This window comes from Hippichthys cyanospilos, chromosome 1, assembly GCF_059441005.1.
Source record: "Hippichthys cyanospilos isolate Australia breed blue-spotted pipefish chromosome 1, RoL_Hcya_1.0, whole genome shotgun sequence".
In the NCBI taxonomy this organism is placed as follows: domain Eukaryota; kingdom Metazoa; phylum Chordata; class Actinopteri; order Syngnathiformes; family Syngnathidae; genus Hippichthys; species Hippichthys cyanospilos.
The window spans coordinates 28580579-28599550 of record NC_142369.1 but is presented as its reverse complement, the minus strand read 5'-3'; the positions used below and the strand labels follow the sequence as shown (position 1 = coordinate 28599550).

The following is an 18972-nucleotide window of genomic DNA, read 5'->3' as shown; positions in this document are numbered from 1 at the left end:
TTTGGCATATCTCGATGAAAAATGATGGCTTGCTTTAACATGTTAAATCAAGCGAAGGCGAAGAATGTACATTTTATTAGGTGGAACTAGGAGGAAAAAGTTTGGACACCCCAGCTATAGAGCGAACATCACGAGCGCGCGCACCCGCACACGGCAGAGACCGGCGTGCGCGCACAAGCACACAGCAAGGCGTTGAGTCACGAATGTGAGCGCATCGAGGCCAGCAGCTCGAGCGAACGTCCCTCCCTGTCGGCGGCGGGCTGGAGCTCAGCTTGCCTTGCCTGCCTTGCGAGACGCGGCCATGCGCGAGGCAGCAGCGCCAGCACTTCATCTCCGCTCTCTTCTTTGCTGACTGAACGGCGCCTTCCCCCTTCTCCACTTCAGGTAAAAGGTTGAATGTTCACCTAAGGTGACTTTCAATCCTATCCTTTGTCTTCCATGACTTGTTTTAGCAGGATCGTAGCTTTGCGAGACTGCCTTTTAGTGCTAAACGTGGCGAGCTCAATGACTAGCAAAACATGCAGCGCCTGTTGTACTGTAGCCATAAACTGTGTGTTGCTATGGTATTGCCAGGCAACATCCTACCGGGCGCCGCAGCCGCTCCCGATGGAGGTAATGCATTTCTCGCCGTTTTTGCCACGTCATACGTGAAAAACCGAACTATATCAATGCCATTTAGTTGCTCACTGTACGTCGTTCCTATTTCACAAGCACGCGCCCATATGAGTTGAGCCTTTTCTTGCCACCTGTTTCTATATGTGAACTGATTTAATGAACGCCGGCTTCTATAGTTTAGACGTGAACGCCGACACTGCTCTTTCGTTCTGCTTTGACCGATAAATACTTCAGAGCTATTCTGAGCTTCTTTCCAGTCAGAAGTCTGTGGTTCGATGTGACCATACGACTCATTTCCACTACATCATCACCCTCTAGTCCTCTTCTCATCTCTTACTGCTCTCGTGTGTTCCATAGCAATACTCTGGTGCCCAGGACTCAAGATGGTCATTCCCAGCATGAATTCCCTCAACAGGACATCACTGGCCATGGACATATGCAGATGCTGCATGCAGTGAAGGTGCATGCACACTACAATACTGAGCACATGTGTGGCTTCAGTCAGGCATCAGTGCATCCCAACACTGGGCTTCTGGTACAGAGAAATTCTATTATCTCTCATCTCCTGTCTGCTGCGTCGGTAGGAGACGAGGAAATCGCTATACCGTGTTGTCTTGAAGCCAGCGTCGGGGGAGAGTTATGAGTCAGAATAGAGGAGGAGAGAACCCTCACTCTTCAAATCTGCCTTCAAACTTGACAGACAACTGGCATGCTTATTTTGAGAGTTCTGATATTTTACAATGACTCACCGACCGTTTATTTTTTTGTAAATGATCCCTACATCGTTTTTGAGTTGATATTTCCTACCAATCATGCAACGCAAAAAAAGAAAAACATGAGACAAGTTCCCTGTGTACCTCGATTTGTTTTTTTTTTTTTTTTTTTTTTTTAATTGATCTAGAACACCTCTTTATTTCATCTGTCAAGAGTGCGTGTGTATGTGTCGAAGAAGGGGTGGGAAGACCAGACATGTGAAGGTTGGGCGTGGGAGTGTGCTTCACTCACCCGCAGAGTGGTGACTTGCTTCCAAGCATGAAGGTAGTGAGGCATCCAAGCACCACTCTTCTCCCACGGACTGCTGTGCAAAATTGAGCAGACATGCTCTGAAATATGGCAGCAGCCTGACATTAGAGAGACCTTTGGCTCCATGGAGAGTGTGTTCATTTAGATTTGAGCTACAGTCTTTGACAGGAGCTGCATTCATTGTTCTGCAACACACCTCGCTAGTGTGTGTTTCTTTGCTTTCACCGGTGTCGTTACATTGGCCTCAACTGTACTATTTTTTGTTTATGTGCCTGGCAGACGAGCAGACTGAGGTAATACCAGGTGGATTTGAAGGCGTGGCGGAGAGCTGAAAATCATGGGTAAATCCAACAGCAAGCTCAAACCAGAGGTGGTGGAGGAACTGACGAGGAAAACCTACTGTGAGTATCTTTTGGCTTCTTTTTCCTTGTCTGTTAATGAGCAAATCCTGCTAGAACCTAATTGCAATGACAGCTTGTACAAAAGTAAAAGAGCAGCATGTGCATTGTCATGCTTTTTCTCCCAGCATACTTTTCAGCAAATTGCCTGCTGCTCCGATTATAATTGAATAGAACAAAACGACACTAACATGATTCAAGCTGTGGTTAAAAAAAGCACTCTGATCACTGGCAAATTGTAATTGGAAAAGGTCAAGCTTTAAGTTATAGTCATCTTTTGATCACACTGTATGCTGTAACTGAGCTGTAGGTTTTAACAAAGGATTAGCGGAATCTATGATTATCGTTTGCGCACTTTATAGTTACTCTGCATCGAGAAATCATCCATTTGGGACTAAAGTCTTCCTCCTGATGATTCTTTCATTCAGCTTTCGCAATGTAAGCTGAACGTTAACATTCTCCCCCTCGGCTTTCAATCAGTTTTGGGCTTTGTTTGATAATCAGCAAAATGATGTCTCCACTGTAAGACACCACTTGTGTCTTTCATTGTTACAGCCCAACATCACCATTAATCTTATTATTATTATTACCATTGATGTCATTTGAGCAATGCAGTTTGCAGGTGCGAGCGGGAGCTGACATCCACTAGCTGCTTAATGACAGTGTTATTTGCGTGGTGACATTCTCCATAGCAGAGGCAAGGAGCGCTCCTGCGTCAGGAAATTACTGTGGAGGAAGACGTGGCTTCGTGCTGGGCCGGCCTGCTTGCCGCTGTCTTTTACGCTCTTCCTCTCGCTCAGCCATTCACTCTGGCTCCATCCACTAATTGCCCTCTTTGAAATGGGAAGGGAATAGTGTAATTAGGGTCCTATCTGGTTAGCATCTCCGAGGAACACCAAGATGTTCTACTCCGGATCCCTCCCCCATTTTCTCTTGACTTGAGACTGCCATCAATCTTAATGTGCCAATGTATTCTTGCTCTCCCGTGAGAAGCTTTGTCTACATTTTCCTCACCACTTTCCTTTGGTTCTTGACAGATTTGGGACTGAGGAAATCTCTTTTCTTGTCTCTTTGTTTCCGTGGTGAAGAAAGGAGGGTGTTTTTTTTTTCTGGAAAATAATAGCTTGTGTTGACAGAAACCCAACCAAGGCCTGGCCAGCAGTGAGATCTGTCAAGTGAATGATATAAATGCAGAGACGTTTTCATCAAGCAGTGTTCAGTCATTGAAAAGGCTGCCAGAGTACAAGAGCGCTTAAAGATATTTCAGATTAGGTCGGAATTAGTGTTCAGTCTCCCATCACATGGAAACACCGGTGGTCATATTAAAATGTCTCCAGGGTCTAGGCTTGGCTTATCTAATAGCGTGATGATTCTTCTGTGTTGTCAGAGCCATGAACAGGCTCACAGTGACAGAGTGCAAGCGGGAAGGGTTCTAGCAGACCCTTCAGGGCCAACCGGCCAAGTAGGCCCTGCGCTTTCTTGCATGAACGGATTGCATTATTACACATTGGCTCTGACTGACTTATATAACAATTTTAAAGTAAATCATAGTCATGAAGATGAGCCAGGAACGACCTCCGTTTCTGACTACGTTGGCAATTTAATGGCAGCTTATCTCGGCTGACAGCAGTGAGATTGACTGTGACATTCAGAGCCAGGGGTACATGAAATCTTTCTAGGCGAATTGTACAATTGAAAGCTACCTGACTCACCCTCCTGCATAATAGTCTTAGTCACTGATAATGCAAATTTAAATGGAAGTAAAGTGTTTTGTTTTGTTTTTTTTACATAATATGTTCGATACAGTCCCACTAGTTTTAGTACTGTATTCTGATTGCCGGGTAATATTGCATTTGTGGAATATGAAATAGCAGCAAAATCCATTCATTTTTATTCATTTCAGGGGATGACAATTTAGTCTCTTGATGTCCACTGAAAATGGCTTCTTAGTTCAATGATGTTAATCCAGCGATCATGGATTAGCTTGCAATTGTCACATGACCAAACTCATTGAAGAAGTGAACCGTCATTACCAGAGACCAGAACAACTGTCATATGGTTTTCTGTTGCCAGAAAATGTCAAAATGGCTGCCCCATGAGGTGGATTTACATTAAAATTCAAATTCCACAAATGCAACCTTAATCGGATGTCATATAGACTTGTTGGGGAAGTCTAGAACATATTGTCAATGTACCTTGACTTACCCTTTAAGCTTGAATCATGGTGGTTCTCAACTTGTTTTCAGTGATGTACCGCCTGTGAAATATCTTTTCAGCCAAGTACCCCTTAACCAGTGCAAAGCTTTTTTAAATTTAAAATAAATAAATACATAAATAAAAGCATGCTTATTAAACTTTAGACCCTTTAAAACTTCATGTATATTGGTCCACAAAAAATCAACCAAAAGTGTATTTTTGAAATCTGTTATCAAAATAAATACTATATATATATATCATACTGTATATACTGTAAATACTGTGTGTGTATATATATATATATATATATATATATATATATATATATATATATATATATATATATATATATATATATGTATATACTGTATCAGTGGCGGTCTGTGACTTTCACAAATAATCTCAAATAAATACCCCTCATGCGCACACGTACGCGTTTACTGGGCTACACAGAGCTTTTAATGTCAATAAAGCCGCATCAACCATTAAAACTTGGCATTATACATGATAATGTTAAAACTTAAAAAAAAAAAAAAACAATTTAAAATAAACATCCACAAAATTATATGGTCCAAATCACAAATCGCAGTTTAATATAAGAAGAACATTATTCCATTTCTTTACTATTAATTCAATATGAACAAAATAAAATAACCCAAACATAATATAAATGAAACAATAAATAAAGAAAAGGCTCGCATTCCCCGAAATAAAGGGCGGTCGATCAATCTTTTCAATATCTCCCGATTTTTCTTGGCACTGAGATGTGTATCTATGTGTTTGTAAAAGTACTGTTTATCCATCCGGGTGTCCCCATAGGTTTTTAAAAGCATTGTAGCGCGTGTGTCCAGCCGTGCTTTGGTGTCTCGTTGCTGCTTCGTTTACACAATTGAAATGTGCAAATCTCCGGTAGTCTAGTCTTGCCTAGTCTTGGCTTGAATAAAATATCCTTTCATGAAACCTTCTAATATGATAAAATATACTGAAGTACTTTTTGCCACAGAGTTACTGTGCAAAACGATTATCTTTCATGGTGCTCTGAATTTGTCCCCAAACTAATACCACTCTATTTCTCTTGCAGTTACAGAAAAAGAAGTGCAACAGTGGTAAGTGTGGGTTTTTCTTCTTAATAATATGATGCTGCATGCAATCAAACAGTATGTCAATACTTTTGCCAAGAGCCCATAGCTTTTTCTTTTTCACATCCTGTTGCTTACTGTCCTGTTCTGAAAAGGGACTGACTCTGAAGCCGCCCTCAGACTGAATAGTTTTTAATTACCCGTACCTTTTCTCGGCCATTTGGGCAAGGAATGTCTGATAAGAGACGAAAGGCAGGGCATGAGGAAATTTGTCTTTCAAGGATTTAAGGATTTCAAGGATCCTGATACTTGTCAACGCTTCTGGAAACTATTACTTCCATCCGTACCCCCATTTTGTCAAATCGGAGCCCACACGGTGACGTAACATTTACAAGTGACACATATTTATGCGGAAGAGGCACCACAGACCAGAAGTCACACAACAGTGCTGAAAGTGATTATTACTGTGAAGGTGTGAATTTCTGGATGTAATTGTGAAGGCACGATCTGACAGCCGGGGGTGCCGGGGTAGCAAGCAATTCACCTTCATTACAAAGATGATTCAAGCTTGAGTGCAGTCTTCTCATTTGTTTGCTGAATGCTGCTGCTGCTGGGATATTGCTGAGGGGAATGAAAAAATAAAAAAAACAGAATAGCCCATCTGATTAAAAAAAAAAAAAAAAAAGAGCACTGTAATAAAGCAATCATTCTCCACTGTTCACACTTCAATTCTCCTGCTTTGGTTTCCCATTTCACAATCTAATTCAGCATGCTTGAAAAGAGCTCAGCCTTTGAGAGGCCAGTCATTTATCACGAGTCCCAAGCCTCGAAGGTGGCTCGTCTTTAGCCTGTTTCTCCGGTGCATTCGGGCACAATTCCATCTCCTGCCCCTAAGAAACAAAGGAGCCCACCATCACTCACTGTTTTATGTTTTATGGCAAAGTTTGCATGAATTGTCACTTGGTGATTAGCAGCAATCAACACTGCTGAGGGTGAGGGATGAGAGGGAATTTTACCAGGGGAAATGCCAGATGGCTTGTAATTAGAGCACATACGCAGAAACAGTAATTAGCAGGGTTAGGAAAATGCCAGTGTTACACGGACAATTCGTTCCCTCTTCGAAAAAGAATTCGTATTCCCTCGCTCACCTAAAAGTCATACCAACATGTCATTGTGCGCCGAATCTGCTATGCCCCCTGGAAGTGCATCGTGACCACAAGACACATAGTCGGTGCATCTGTCAAAGAGTCAGATGTCTAATATGTGCTCATGTTCTTGACAAGTGAAGGTGATTCTGTTTGAGGCTGTGAAGACAAGCTGACACTGTGCTGACAGTGAGTTTCTTCTGATTCCTCTTTACATGCTTGGTAAAAGTCACTGATGGTGTAGTGGTACATTGGCCAGACTTGCCTGTGCAGGCCAGGCAGCGTGGGTTCAGTTCCCACTTAGGGATGGTGTGAAAGTAAGTGCGAATGCTTGTTTTTTTCTGTATGTGCTGTGTGACTGGCTGGCGACCTGGTCAGGGTGTATACAACAGGGATAGCCTCCAGCACGCCGCCACCCTGAACGGGATTAGGTAGGTTTGAAACTGGATGGATGCTTGGGAAAAAATGGGGCACCTTAACAAAAAATGATGCATTTAACGCCCTGGATTTTGAAGTTACTTGAAATGTTCTCTTTAGTCAGGCATAGTATTGAGCACCTCTGTAGATAATGTGCATATTCTAGTTTGCTGGGATATATTTAAGATTTACAATGTCTTTACACAAATTTCAAATTCCGCATGACCTGATTAATAGAGTAAATGAGATTATGTGAACATTTTTTTTCCAGCCATACACATTGCCGTGTAATGTGTACACTTCCCTCCATGATTCACCACATTTGGGCTGATGGGTGCTCAAAAATGGTGCATTATAAAAAGCTTCTTTTTACAATGTTATAGTGCACCAAATAACAGCTTGTGCACACCAGGGTGTTCTGTTAATATATGCATTATTACTCCTTCCAGATACAATATAATATCATAGAGTAAAGCTGCCTGATGAGTTCTGCTGAATTGATTTGGCCTTAAAATATGATGTGTTGTATATAATGCACTTTGAAGCCGAATTCGGCTGTATGCTGCATAAGAGTGAGCTATGCTTTCATCCTCCAATTTTCGCCGAAAAATTGAAATCGGAGAGCGCCGTTTCTCCTTATTTCTAAACTTGCAACAGCAGGGCATGAAGCTCTATCATCTTGTCTTGACTACATGGTGCATGCTTGATCATCTCAAGAGAAGATTAAAAGCCATCTAGTAGAAGTATGGGCCCAGCAGTTGTCCTTTTCATTAGTGCATCCTTTTTTCTGTTAATTAATAAGCCTTCATTGCTTTATGAAATTCATTTTATAACTAACGTGGGTGATATTTTTGTCCTGACATTCCATTTTGTTTATTGTGTTGGGCAGTGATTTTGAGACCAAGATCTATTTAAATGTAAGATGAAGAAAAGTTGTTTTAAATTAACAGCTTGTACACAAATTGCAGTTCTTTGCGTTTTGCATTGAACCTGCTGCATGCTCCACATGCACTGATCCACCCTCTAAGTGGCAAATATAATACAGGGGCATAATGATGAAGTGTTGCCTCTCTCAATTAAAAAAAAAAAAAATCCTATTTAGGCTGCAGGGCTGTCTGAAAACAAGAAGCTATTGGTTCCACAAACGGTGTGGGTGGGGTGAGCTCAAGGCTCATTTGCATGTGACAGAACTGCACCCATTTACCCCAAATAATTTGGTTTTAACCACCAAGTTTATTTCAAGTTTGCTGTGTTTCTGAATTCTTTGGGCCGAATCCACAAAAAGTGAACTGTGCCCGCTGATAGCATTTCACTTGCACCCGTTGTTAGCTGTCTCTCTGTCCCATTCACAAAGGATATTGCACTAATGATATAGTACCAGCGCAAACACGCCCACAGTGTTTGACAGTTGGGTGCCGTTTGCACCTGTTTCCCCTCTGATTGTCACACATGGCAATGCCGGATTTGTGCCATGAAGACGTTCATGAATACCAATTACTCAGAAAGAGGCCTTTAAAAAAGTGCATTAGATTATTATCGTTATTCTAGCAGAAGAAATAAATTACCTGACTACTAGCTTGGAGAATAAGTGTGAAGAAGACTCACAAAACAATTAATCGTCATCAAAATTCACATGGACATCGATGATGCTCATATTGGTCTCATAAAATATAATTATGACGGATGCTCGATAACATTTTGTTTCCGACCCCTACTCAACTCAACTCTTAATGCTCATGTAACCGATATCGCTAAGTCAAGCCAAATTATGTCAGTCAACCAGAGCTATCTATACCCTCATAATTCTCCATTATTCATGTGTAAAACAATTCCATCTACTTACGTTTATTAAAACAAAATAAAAAACTGGTAAACAAATTCGCATAGTGCGGTTTTATTCATTTCCAAAAAAGCCAAGTCGCTAGGTGGCAGTAGTTTTGCCAAATTCTTTCCAAACAAAAAGAACTTTTATCTTTTAACGTCACTGCCGTCTTTGGTGGGAAGTATGCCTTGGATGTACCGCTGTTATGTGCCAGCAAAAAGGTGACCTTATAGCCGTTCTTTGCTAGAGCGCTTCAAATTAGCACTGTAGTCAGGCTTGCAAAAATAAGCAAGCAGAGCGGACTGATTACAACAAGCACAATTTTGAGGGGATGGGCATCCATGTTGATTCTCAAACAAAGTCGTGTGACAAGTGACGTCAGAGTAGAAAACCTGGGCATGTATAGAAGCTAGGGCAGAACAGATACATTTACTGCCCTTTTGCAAGAACCCTGGCTACATATTTATCAGAGGTCACCAACCTTTTTGAAACTCAGAGCTACTTTGATACTGAGAAATGCAAAGAGCTACCAGTTAATGTGAAGACACCAATCACGGTAATCATTTCTTACAATAATCAATGAACAGCAAATATGTAAATCTTGTCAGTAATGTAAATGCAATATGGAAATTAAAAGTAATATAAGTGTAAATGTTTGCAAAATTCCTAGAAAATCACAAATGTTCTATTATATAAAAGCTTTTTGCAACAGAACAGATCTCTGTGGGCTACTCATATGTTCCTTGGGGGCTACCTGTTGCACCAAGTTGGTGACCCCTGGTGTAGATTATGCCCTGAATTGTGAAAAAAATGCATGTCTCCATGAGGAGACTGGAGGTGTAGTGGTTCACTCGCCTTATTTCCGCCCATACATTGGATACATGGATACATGGATGGAGGGAGGGAGGGAGGGATGGATGGATGGATGGATGGATGGATGGATGGATGGATGGATGGATGGATGGATGGATGGATGGATGGATGGATAGATAGATAGATAGATAGATAGATAGATAGATAGATAGATAGATAGATAGATAGATAGATAGATAGATAGATAGATAGATAGATAGATAGATGTGTCAATGAATGAATGTGTCAAATTGACATGGTATGCATTCACAAATCCATTTTAAATGCTTCGCCCGTTCAGTGTCATGGCAGTTTACATTTCTGAAGAAATGTATAGTTGATTACTTGCTAGCACCTCGGTGTCAGTCAGTTTCTCTGCTTTGGTTTATTATTTATTTTACCAGCCTTTACCCTTACAGCACAGGAAAATAAAAGGGGAAAATCTCCAGAACCCAAAATTTGCTGGTTGCAAGCCCTCGCAATATGTGCAATAACATCAAAATTTGAGGGTTACAATTTTAGGGGAATCCTGCAAGTCATGGGAATCCCGCAGAATGAGAGTCAACTTTAAATTTAATCACAGGATTGGGTCAGTACAGGATCAAAAATAAAATAATAGAAGCAGGATTAAGAAAAGTGAGAACCACCTTTCTTAACCACAGAAAAGTGTTTTTAGTGTGCCTTTCTTGCGCACTTTCAAGGCACAGCGATTCTCCTGTCTAGACTTCTTCTGACACATGCAATGAAAACTCGTGCAGCTACCAAAGTGTGACTCATTGAATTCTGAGTGGGACTGTAAGTCCTGGATTGTGGAGCTTTACCTAGCCAAGAGAATTCTGTAAAGGCCTATTTCCAATATATTTCAGACTTTAAAAGTAACATTAGATATGTATGAATCCAGAATTTTTGCCCCCAGTGAAATGTATGGGTCTGATGTGTGTGGCTCATCTACTTTGAAAAGAGCATAGCCTACTGTATGCATTTGCGTTCAGTAAACTCCAAACTCCAAGTCACCAGCATGAATCATTAGCTCCGTTGCGCAGCTGTCACATGCAGAGCATGAACGCACTTAATTGGATCAAACTGTGCAAAGAAAGGTTCCACCTTCGACAGATGGTAGATCTTAGCGCAAACTGCAGGTTGCACAAGAGAAAACATTCTTAATCAAGGCCGTCACTATTAAATCGATTATCCCATTGATTAGTCCATTGAATAACTCCACTCCCTCCATTTTCCTTTTTTTTTTTTAAATATAGATTGTTATTTCCCAAATATAGGACACACCTGTTACACCCTGAACTTTCGTGTCGAATTCTGGTATTTTCTATGTTATTGTGTACAGGACGCACCAACAGTTTGTCTACAATGTAAAAACTTAAAAAAAATTGGGCCGTTAGCCCAAACCTTGTCTGAGGATGGACTCAGACGCTGGTTCTGTCTGCTGACTTCTTTCATCGAAACAACCTCAGCTAACATGCCTCAGCTAACACGAGCAGCATGTTAGCTCCAACTAACACACTGGTTGCCACTAGTCTAGCTCATCCCATTACTGTAATTATCATAAGTAAAAATATTAAGAATGTCATAACTCAGTTTTTGTGGCTGACAGATGCAATCTTCCTCAAATGTTGTCCAAAAAATTATAATCTTTAAGTTTACTGGATGCACCCATGCTTTTGGCCTTTATTTTTGGGGAACAAAGTGCGTCCTTTATTTAATGATACGGTAATCCACTAAGGCTGGACATGAATTATTATTGTTATTTTTTATAATCTTCTATGCAGGGCTGCCCCCCCCCCCCCCCCCCCCCCCACACACACACACACACACACATTGTATGATGAGATTGATAAAGTGAGGCATTCTAGTCTATTCTATGCAAGACCTGAGGTATGAGCTTGTTACCTCCCCTCTCTTTAAAAAAAAAAATACATGGCAAGGAAGCGCAGCCATACATCACAAATGTTTGACTGGTGTTAAATGGTTATGTAATGTGTTGAACTCGGGCCATGGATTAGTGGGTGACTGCTGGTATAGATGAACACTCTTTTGCTTGCCCATGATGTGTTCAGTCTGGCTGCCTTGGCTCTTGATTGAGCAACGGAAGGAAACTGCCCACCTATGCGTGACTGCACTTGAAATTGCTTATCAATTGCTCCTATATTTAGTTTAACGCACATGAAGTGCGTTACTTTTGTACAAAAAGTGCACACTTTTTAAATCTGCCATTCCCAAGAATGAGGGTATCCAGTCAGATTTCTATGTCAGTCTTCTATGTCAGGCATGTTATCGAAAGAAAATTAGAGAGTAATTTGATTACAGAAAACAACCGTGGGCTTATCTGTGAATGAGACAAATAGCTTTGTTTTCACCTTTTTCATCAGCTGTATCCTTACTACGTGTCCATTGCAGACTTGCAGGCGTTTACACCCTTGTCTATTCATTAATGGTTGTTTGTCTCTTTTCCCGACAGGTACAAAGGATTCATTAAAGACTGTCCCAGTGGGCAACTTGATTCCGTGGGTTTTCAGAAAATATACAAGCAGTTCTTTCCTTTTGGAGATCCCACAAAATTTGCCTCTTTTGTCTTCAATGTGTTTGATGAAAACAAGGTTTGTAATTTATATCTGTATTAGCATTTCATATCTAATCAAAAACATTTTAGCAGAAGACAGTTGCTTGCAATCAATGTGTTTTTTCTGTGGTTCTTGAATGGGATAAGTCTGATTGATTTTTCCCTTCCTGTTCTGTTTAAAATCATCAAAAAGATGTATTTTTTTTTAACAATTAACTGCTCGTTCGCTTTTTATTAGAGTCAGTAGTTATAGGAACCCCTGTTTGTCACCAATTTATGCCAAATGAGATTTTCTTTTTCCTGAAGTTGCATATCTACCTATAGAGGACTGACGTCATTTGTAAGAACAAAATGTCAGTATATAGGTAGGTAAGCCTTTGGGGATATTGTCTTTGTTTAAGATGCAGTGTATCATTAAGATGAGTATTGATTCTCAATTGTTGAGATAGGTACCCAAAATTGGATTGTGTGTTCACAGTAAAAATAAAATGTAACATATTCTTATTTTGATTATTTTGGTACTGTACAGTGGTACAGTGAACCCCCGCCGTACAACTTAGTTTGCAAAATCGTCGTACGGCGGGCAATAGAAACCTATTGTAATTAGCTAATGCGTGTAAAACCCAGGTAAAAACAACAAAATTGTATATACCAGTGGTGGGCCATCAGGGCCTTCTCTGCTGGCCTCACATAACCTGACATTATTATCAGAACAATAATAAACAATAATAATTATAATAACTATAATGACAATCTTAGTCAATCCTATTTTAAATTCATTTTTACAAAATATATATTCTATCTATCTATCTATCTATCTATCTATCTATCTATCTATCTATCTATCTATCTATCTATCTATCTCTCGCTCTCTCTCTCTCTTTATATATATATATATATATATATATATATATATATATATATATATATATATATATATATATATATATATATATATATATATATATATATATATATAAATTGCGGCTCGATGGCACAGTGGTTCAAATCCACCTGGCTCCAGCCTTCTGGCTCCAGCCTTCTCTCCAGGCACACCGGCTTCCTCCCACATTCCAAAAACATGCATGGCAGGGTGTCCCCCGCTGGCTGCCCAAAGCCAGCTGAGATAGGCGCCTGGGACACTTGTGAGGATAAGTGGCTTTAGAAAATGGATGGATATACAGTATATTATATATTGTTTTAATCATGGATATATATCGATGCACACGACAAAGCGTACTTATCTCCACTGGGCTGTAGTAAATCAGGAATAAACATTTCCACCATGTGTGGTGAAGTTGCGACCATCTTCTTGAAAGCCCTGAAAATGTTACTTTGTAGTACCCATTGATTGTGTTTTTGTGGAGTTGAACTTTTTAGATTTGTGAACCATTGGCATCCATCTAACTAAGGACCAGAGGTGACATATTTTTGCCTCTGGACAGAACTAGGTGCAGGGCAAAAATAGCAGCAGACTTGAAGCAAACGTCTGGCCCTGTTTTGTGCAGGATGTAGCAAGGACATCTCTCAAAAGGTGGAAATGTGAAGAAAGAGTCACCCATCTTTTTCTTCGCTTGTGCTATTTTCTAGGATGGACGCATTGAGTTCTCAGAGTTCATCCAGGCGTTGTCTGTGACATCTCGAGGGACTCTGGATGAGAAACTTAGATGTAAGATGTACCCTATATCACTGTCGTTGACATTAAATGGCACGAGTTAATGTTTTGGACTTGATGTGATTTGTAAGACACATGACTTACTGTGATATAGGAACACATTTTTGACTGAGCAAAATATCCAAAAAGCACTTTATACAAAACATTTTAAGTTGCCAGTTTTCTAATTTATCAAAGCAATGTTTTTTTTTAAGTCATTGCAGAAACAAAGTTGTGCAGAACATATGTGTTTAAATGTTTTATCGTTACATTTATTGAGGCCACGATAACGCTGAATGATACCGTTTGCTCATTAGCCCATATTACATACGAGCCTCTAAGCTGCAGTAAAGCACTAGCTCTAATACTAAAATTCTCTTTTCAGGGGCTTTCAAGCTATATGACTTGGATAACGATGGCTACATCACCCGTGATGAGATGCTGAATATAGTAGATGCCATTTATCAGATGGTGGTAAGTTGACCAAACATTTCATAGAGTGGAACCAAACATAGTCCATTCCAGATTTAGTTGACCTCCAATATTTTTATTTTTTTGCCAAAATGTTTCCAGGGAAGTCATGCATGTACATGCAAAGGTATTTACTGGAGTAGTCAGTTAACACTCCCTCCTAATTTTAGTAAAACAATGAAGAGTTTATAACAATAATGCATGTTGCAGTCTGATTTTTTTGTTGTTGTCTAAACACATGTAAGTGTAATACAAAATGAACTGCTACTAAATGTAATAAACCAAAAACTAGTGAAAATGGGTCTTGTATGTTCAGTCGGTTTCTAATAGCTAACTTTAGTAGTTGACTCTACTTGGACTCTTTCTTCAGTCGTAACATATTAATTTTATCGTATCCTCCACCCACTCATCTGCCATCGACTCCCATTACATCATTTGCAAATATTCCCACTGGTTGCTGGTCTGCAAATGTCAGCGCTCTAAAGTCACACCGTTAGCCCATCGCTTATTGAACACGCCTTCTGACATCACCACTGCGCTCCCTAGCGCGTCAGATCGCAAGACGACACGGTTTTCTGTCCTCGCAAGCACATACGCAGTCATAGTGTCGATGCTTCGCTGCGCATTGCTAAGTGCTGTCTGAGAAGGCCGTGACTTGACTTTTTCTATGCGGCTTGTGCTCACTAAGGTCGTAGGTGAGCCTGAGCCTATTATCGCTGACTTTGGGGAAGACACAATACACCGTTTAGCACGCGTTGACACAAGATATGCTAACGTGCCCATCCAAGGACAGTTTAGAGTTTGTTTTTTTATTAACTCAACTTGCAGTGCTTCTTAAGGAAGGAAGGAATCAATCAAGGAATTCATTTAAACCTGTGGATCGCATGCAAATCCAGCCAAGAAAGCCAGAGCCGGGATTTAAACCTGCACCTTAGAACATCGTGCTCAGCGTTTCGTCAGCTGTAAACTGAGCTTGTGAATGCATATTTTGAACACACTATTGAAGTGATTTCCCTGCATAGTATGAGCAGAAACCTTTTCTTTTTCTTGCAAATGTTATATTGTGTCTGAAATTGTCAACTGTACTGAACCTGTATTTCAGGGAAACACCGTAGAGCTGCCAGAAGAGGAAAACACACCAGAGAAGAGAGTGGACCGCATTTTTGCAATGATGGATAAGGTTTGTGTTTTCTTCTAAAATACTCGAACAGAGCATTGTATACAAAAGCAAACTGTGCGCATTGTTTACCATTAAAAAGAGCAAAACAGCTACCTCCACTAATTCAGTTGTACACTGCTAAGTTTAGATCTGCAAACTGTACCTATCACAGTGACATTCATATTGTCAACGTTATGCGGTAGTAGTGTCCTCCCACACTGGCCCTCAGTGCCCACACTGAGCTTAGGGAATCTACAGTACTTGTCTTCTGCGAATGCTGATCTGAGGCCTCCATAGGTGTGCCCAAGGAGCACCTGGTGATGTGTGTCAGTGAAGGGGCGAAAATCCAATCCTAGAGCCAACATAAACACAAAAGCGCTGAGAAGTAGCATGGTGGTCCGCGCTGGGGCCTTGTTTGCCCCCTGCTGGTGACACCGTGGTAATGGCGTCTATGTCCGTCTTCCTCTTACAGAATGCAGATGGGAAGCTGACTCTGCAGGAGTTTCAGGAGGGCTCCAAGGCAGACCCCTCTATTGTGCAAGCACTGTCTCTCTATGATGGTCTAGTCTAAGAATGTAAGGTGAGTGGCGTATTCATGTGCAAGCCACATGCACACTTAGCCAAGGGGAAGTTCTGACCATCTAATATAATGCCATCCCTGCGTCATCCGAGTCAATAAAAAAAAAAAGAGACAAAATCAGTCAATGGCCTAAATCCAAAGCAAAGCAGCTGCTTTCTGCTCTCAGTTTGTTCTTATGAATTATTCAGGCGACCCACTTGTTTGCTGGCAATCAAATGGTCTTTCAGTGCCGAGCGAAGAGCCTCTTCCGCCGCCTCATGTAATCCACCAGCCTCTGCCAATTGTTGCTGACATCGTGCTCAGCGTTTTGTCAGCTGTGAACCGAGCTTGTGAATGCATATTTTGAACACACCATTGAAGTGATTTCCCTGCATGCTATGAGCAGAAACCTATTTTTATTAAACGTCAGTCACTCCTAACCTCGCTCAGTGGATTCAATACATCACTGGAATCAGACAACTTTAGCACCATCAAATGAATGCAACACAGCCTCTGAACTATTCAGTCTCGCTCAACCTGGAGTAGACTGACTATCAGCAGATACTTGGTTGTGTTTCCACCAAGGATTGCGGAGACATTTTCCAAGGCCGTCAAACCTGGCGGCAAAGCCCTCAGTCATTTCAACATGCGTCTGCTGCTACTGTGTGCTTCTGTGCAACATCGCAGCCCTCTTCTTTGCCCGGCAAAAGTCCCAGGAGCTGAATTCCTTTGGAGGCTTTTCCAGACTTCACGAGGAAAGGCAGAAAGCTGTGCTGTCATCATGGACTCTCGAGTTTAACATGGAAACGACATGGTGATAGAATGAGCACTAATTTAAGGTTACAAAGCAGTGTATTGTCATGTAAATATAGTATTATGGTAATTTAGTTCCTGCTTTGCTGTATTCAGGAGTTTTCACCTCTTAAAAATGGAATGAAGTTTTATTTTTATCAAAGTTGTTGAAATGTTTTGCACTGCGTTTTTCACTATTATTGTGGGATCTTTTTGCTCTCACGTTCTGAGTTTCCTCTCCTGAGAGAATAGCCATTTTATTTGTGGAACAGTGTTGAAGGAGCGGGGAGTTTTCTAAAGATTGTTTTATTATGTTTGCAGCCTATGAATCCTATTGTGTTTCCATTCCCCACTGTGTGTGAGTGTCTAGTGTCAGCAGTGCAATGGCTGAGCAGCATTGCCAAATTCGTGGCCTAAATTTAAATTGAGGCTCATTGTCCACATTTACGTTCAGCAGACAGCGAGAGGCACAAACACCAATTCTCATAGTACGGCTTTTGCGAGCTCTGCGGCTACAATTGTCCTCCTAATATTTGTCCTGATGTGTAAAGCCAGAGCATGCCATCATCCTTCTATCAATTCTCAATTATTTTTTGGGTGAAACAGTCATGTTTTAGCACTGTCACTGATGTTATGCCTTATGCAAATAATCATTTACTGAATGACAAAATGCCATTTACCTGTCATTGATCAGTAACAGAGCACATAATAAAATGCATTTAAATGGCTGTGTGTACTAGTCCTTTTTACCTTTGTCCGTCACATGTTTGAGCACATTTTTTTCTCTCTTTAGAGTGCTGGTGTCATATTAACACTTGCTGTGAATGCATAAATGAATAATTATGTATTATAAGTGTTGTTTTGGTGTGCTTGTATTTTTGTCTCCCCTGGACCTGCAAGAACCCCCCCCCCCCCCCCTTTTTTTTTTAGACTTTTCAATTAGACTTTAACTAGATTTTGCACGTAATACGGAGGCAAACCAGAAGAATAAATGCAATATGCAGGCTTACTTTGCCGTTTAATTTGTTATTCGGTTAGCTTCCGGGTAAACGTTGACTGGCATCCTTTGGCTCTTTCCCCATGCATATGTGGACTATAAAATTTGCATTGAAGAAAATGAACGTAGGCCTACAGGGTGTATTAAAACAATACTAGGACATAGTATAAAGCATGGGAAAGTTTGTGAAAACAAAGCGTGGTATCTGAAAATAATGGGAAACGAATTGGCATGTTAAAGGCTACGAGTCACGGCGGGGTCAAGTTACACGCATTCACGCTTCCAAATCAGGTTGGGTCTCTGCAGGAACTCTATTACCTATCTCCGCCCCCGTTTGGAGCGTCAGAGCACCAGCTCTCCAGGGGTGCTCCACAAGTCAGCCCCTCCACACTTTGCTTCAAACTTTACGCGCGGGTGTGCTCGTCTGGACCCCATTTACACGGCATTTGGATGCGTTTTCTTCAAAATATCACTGCGGATCAAAAAGTCAAACTTTTGCTTCTCAAATTTTTGAATGCGTTTCCCTGGTGGATTGTCTCCTTCCAGTAGGCGGGTGCAGTATATTTAAAACAAAAAGATGAAGAGTATCTCGATAACGTGTCTGGTCCTGGTGCTATGGAGCAGCGCGCACAGGCTCCGGGCATCTCCTGCTTTGGAGGGGGGCAACGGGCCGGATGACAGCGCCTCGACCCTGGCCTTTGTGTTCGATGTGACCGGCTCCATGTACGACGACCTCAAACAGGTGATAGATGGCGCCTCGCGGATCTTGGAGAAGACCCTCAGCCGGAGGACCAGACCCATCAAAAATTTTGTTCTGGTTCCCTTCCATGATCCAGGTACTGTTTGGGGCACTGGAAGGTCATGGTTTACTGATACCCATCTTGTGTGTCATATATTTTCTTCTGGTTAAAATACGCACGAGACAACAAGACAAGCTCTAACGCATAACCATATTTTATGTAACGCTTGGTAACCAAATATCCAAAACAACTTTCAACATCACCCATTTCTAAATATTGCAAACCAAAGCACACGTTTTAACTTGTGACAGTGGCCGTCAAAACATAACATTAGTTTATGCTATCATTACCATATTTCTTGAAATAGGTGTTTTTTATTTGTTTTTTTTTGTTTTTTTTTTGGGGGGGGGGGGGGGTGCACCTCACTCACACCTCACTCACATCGATCAAGCGAATGATGTGGTTTTACTTCCATTCA

The 18972-nt window shown here is 41.0% G+C and overlaps 2 protein-coding genes across 6 annotated transcripts in view; both read left to right on the top strand.

Annotated features, from left to right (window-relative positions):
* The first annotated feature begins 161 nt into the window (after positions 1-161).
* Positions 162-17485, top strand: LOC148430001 (neuronal calcium sensor 1). 5 transcript variants are annotated; one of them, XM_088408759.1, is made up of 10 exons: positions 162-384; positions 973-1075; positions 1918-2039; positions 5314-5338; positions 12021-12159; positions 13713-13791; positions 14162-14250; positions 15350-15427; positions 15879-15986; positions 16551-17485. In XM_088408759.1, the coding sequence occupies exons 3-9, from the start codon at positions 1976-1978 to the stop codon at positions 15975-15977; spliced, it is 573 nt and encodes a 190-aa protein (XP_088264885.1). In that variant the 5' UTR covers positions 162-384; positions 973-1075; positions 1918-1975; the 3' UTR covers positions 15978-15986; positions 16551-17485. The 5 variants fall into 5 exon arrangements, with proteins under 5 accessions (XP_088264885.1, XP_088264878.1, XP_088264895.1 ...); XM_088408752.1 differs by having other exon boundaries at positions 16175-17485; XM_088408743.1 differs by having other exon boundaries at positions 164-384; positions 15879-17485.
* An 846-nt stretch (positions 17486-18331) lies between these two features.
* hmcn2 (hemicentin 2) overlaps positions 18332-18972 on the top strand; it is a 44931-nt gene continuing 44290 nt past the window's right edge. Inside the window, exon 1 of the mRNA XM_088412858.1 lies at positions 18332-18590. Coding sequence (XP_088268984.1) covers positions 18332-18590 — 259 coding nt within the window. The remainder of the gene's footprint in view (positions 18591-18972) is intronic.

Bases quoted from the DNA above. Each gene is read 5' to 3' on its own strand.
- LOC148430001 (XM_088408759.1), top strand. From the start codon at position 1,976: ATGGGTAAATCCAACAGCAAGCTCAAACCAGAGGTGGTGGAGGAACTG. The intron at 2,040-5,313 runs GTGAGTATCTTT...TTTCTCTTGCAG, and splicing joins ACTGACGAGGAAAACCTACT to TTACAGAAAAAGAAGTGCAA. The intron at 12,160-13,712 runs GTTTGTAATTTA...GCTATTTTCTAG, and splicing joins ATGTGTTTGATGAAAACAAG to GATGGACGCATTGAGTTCTC.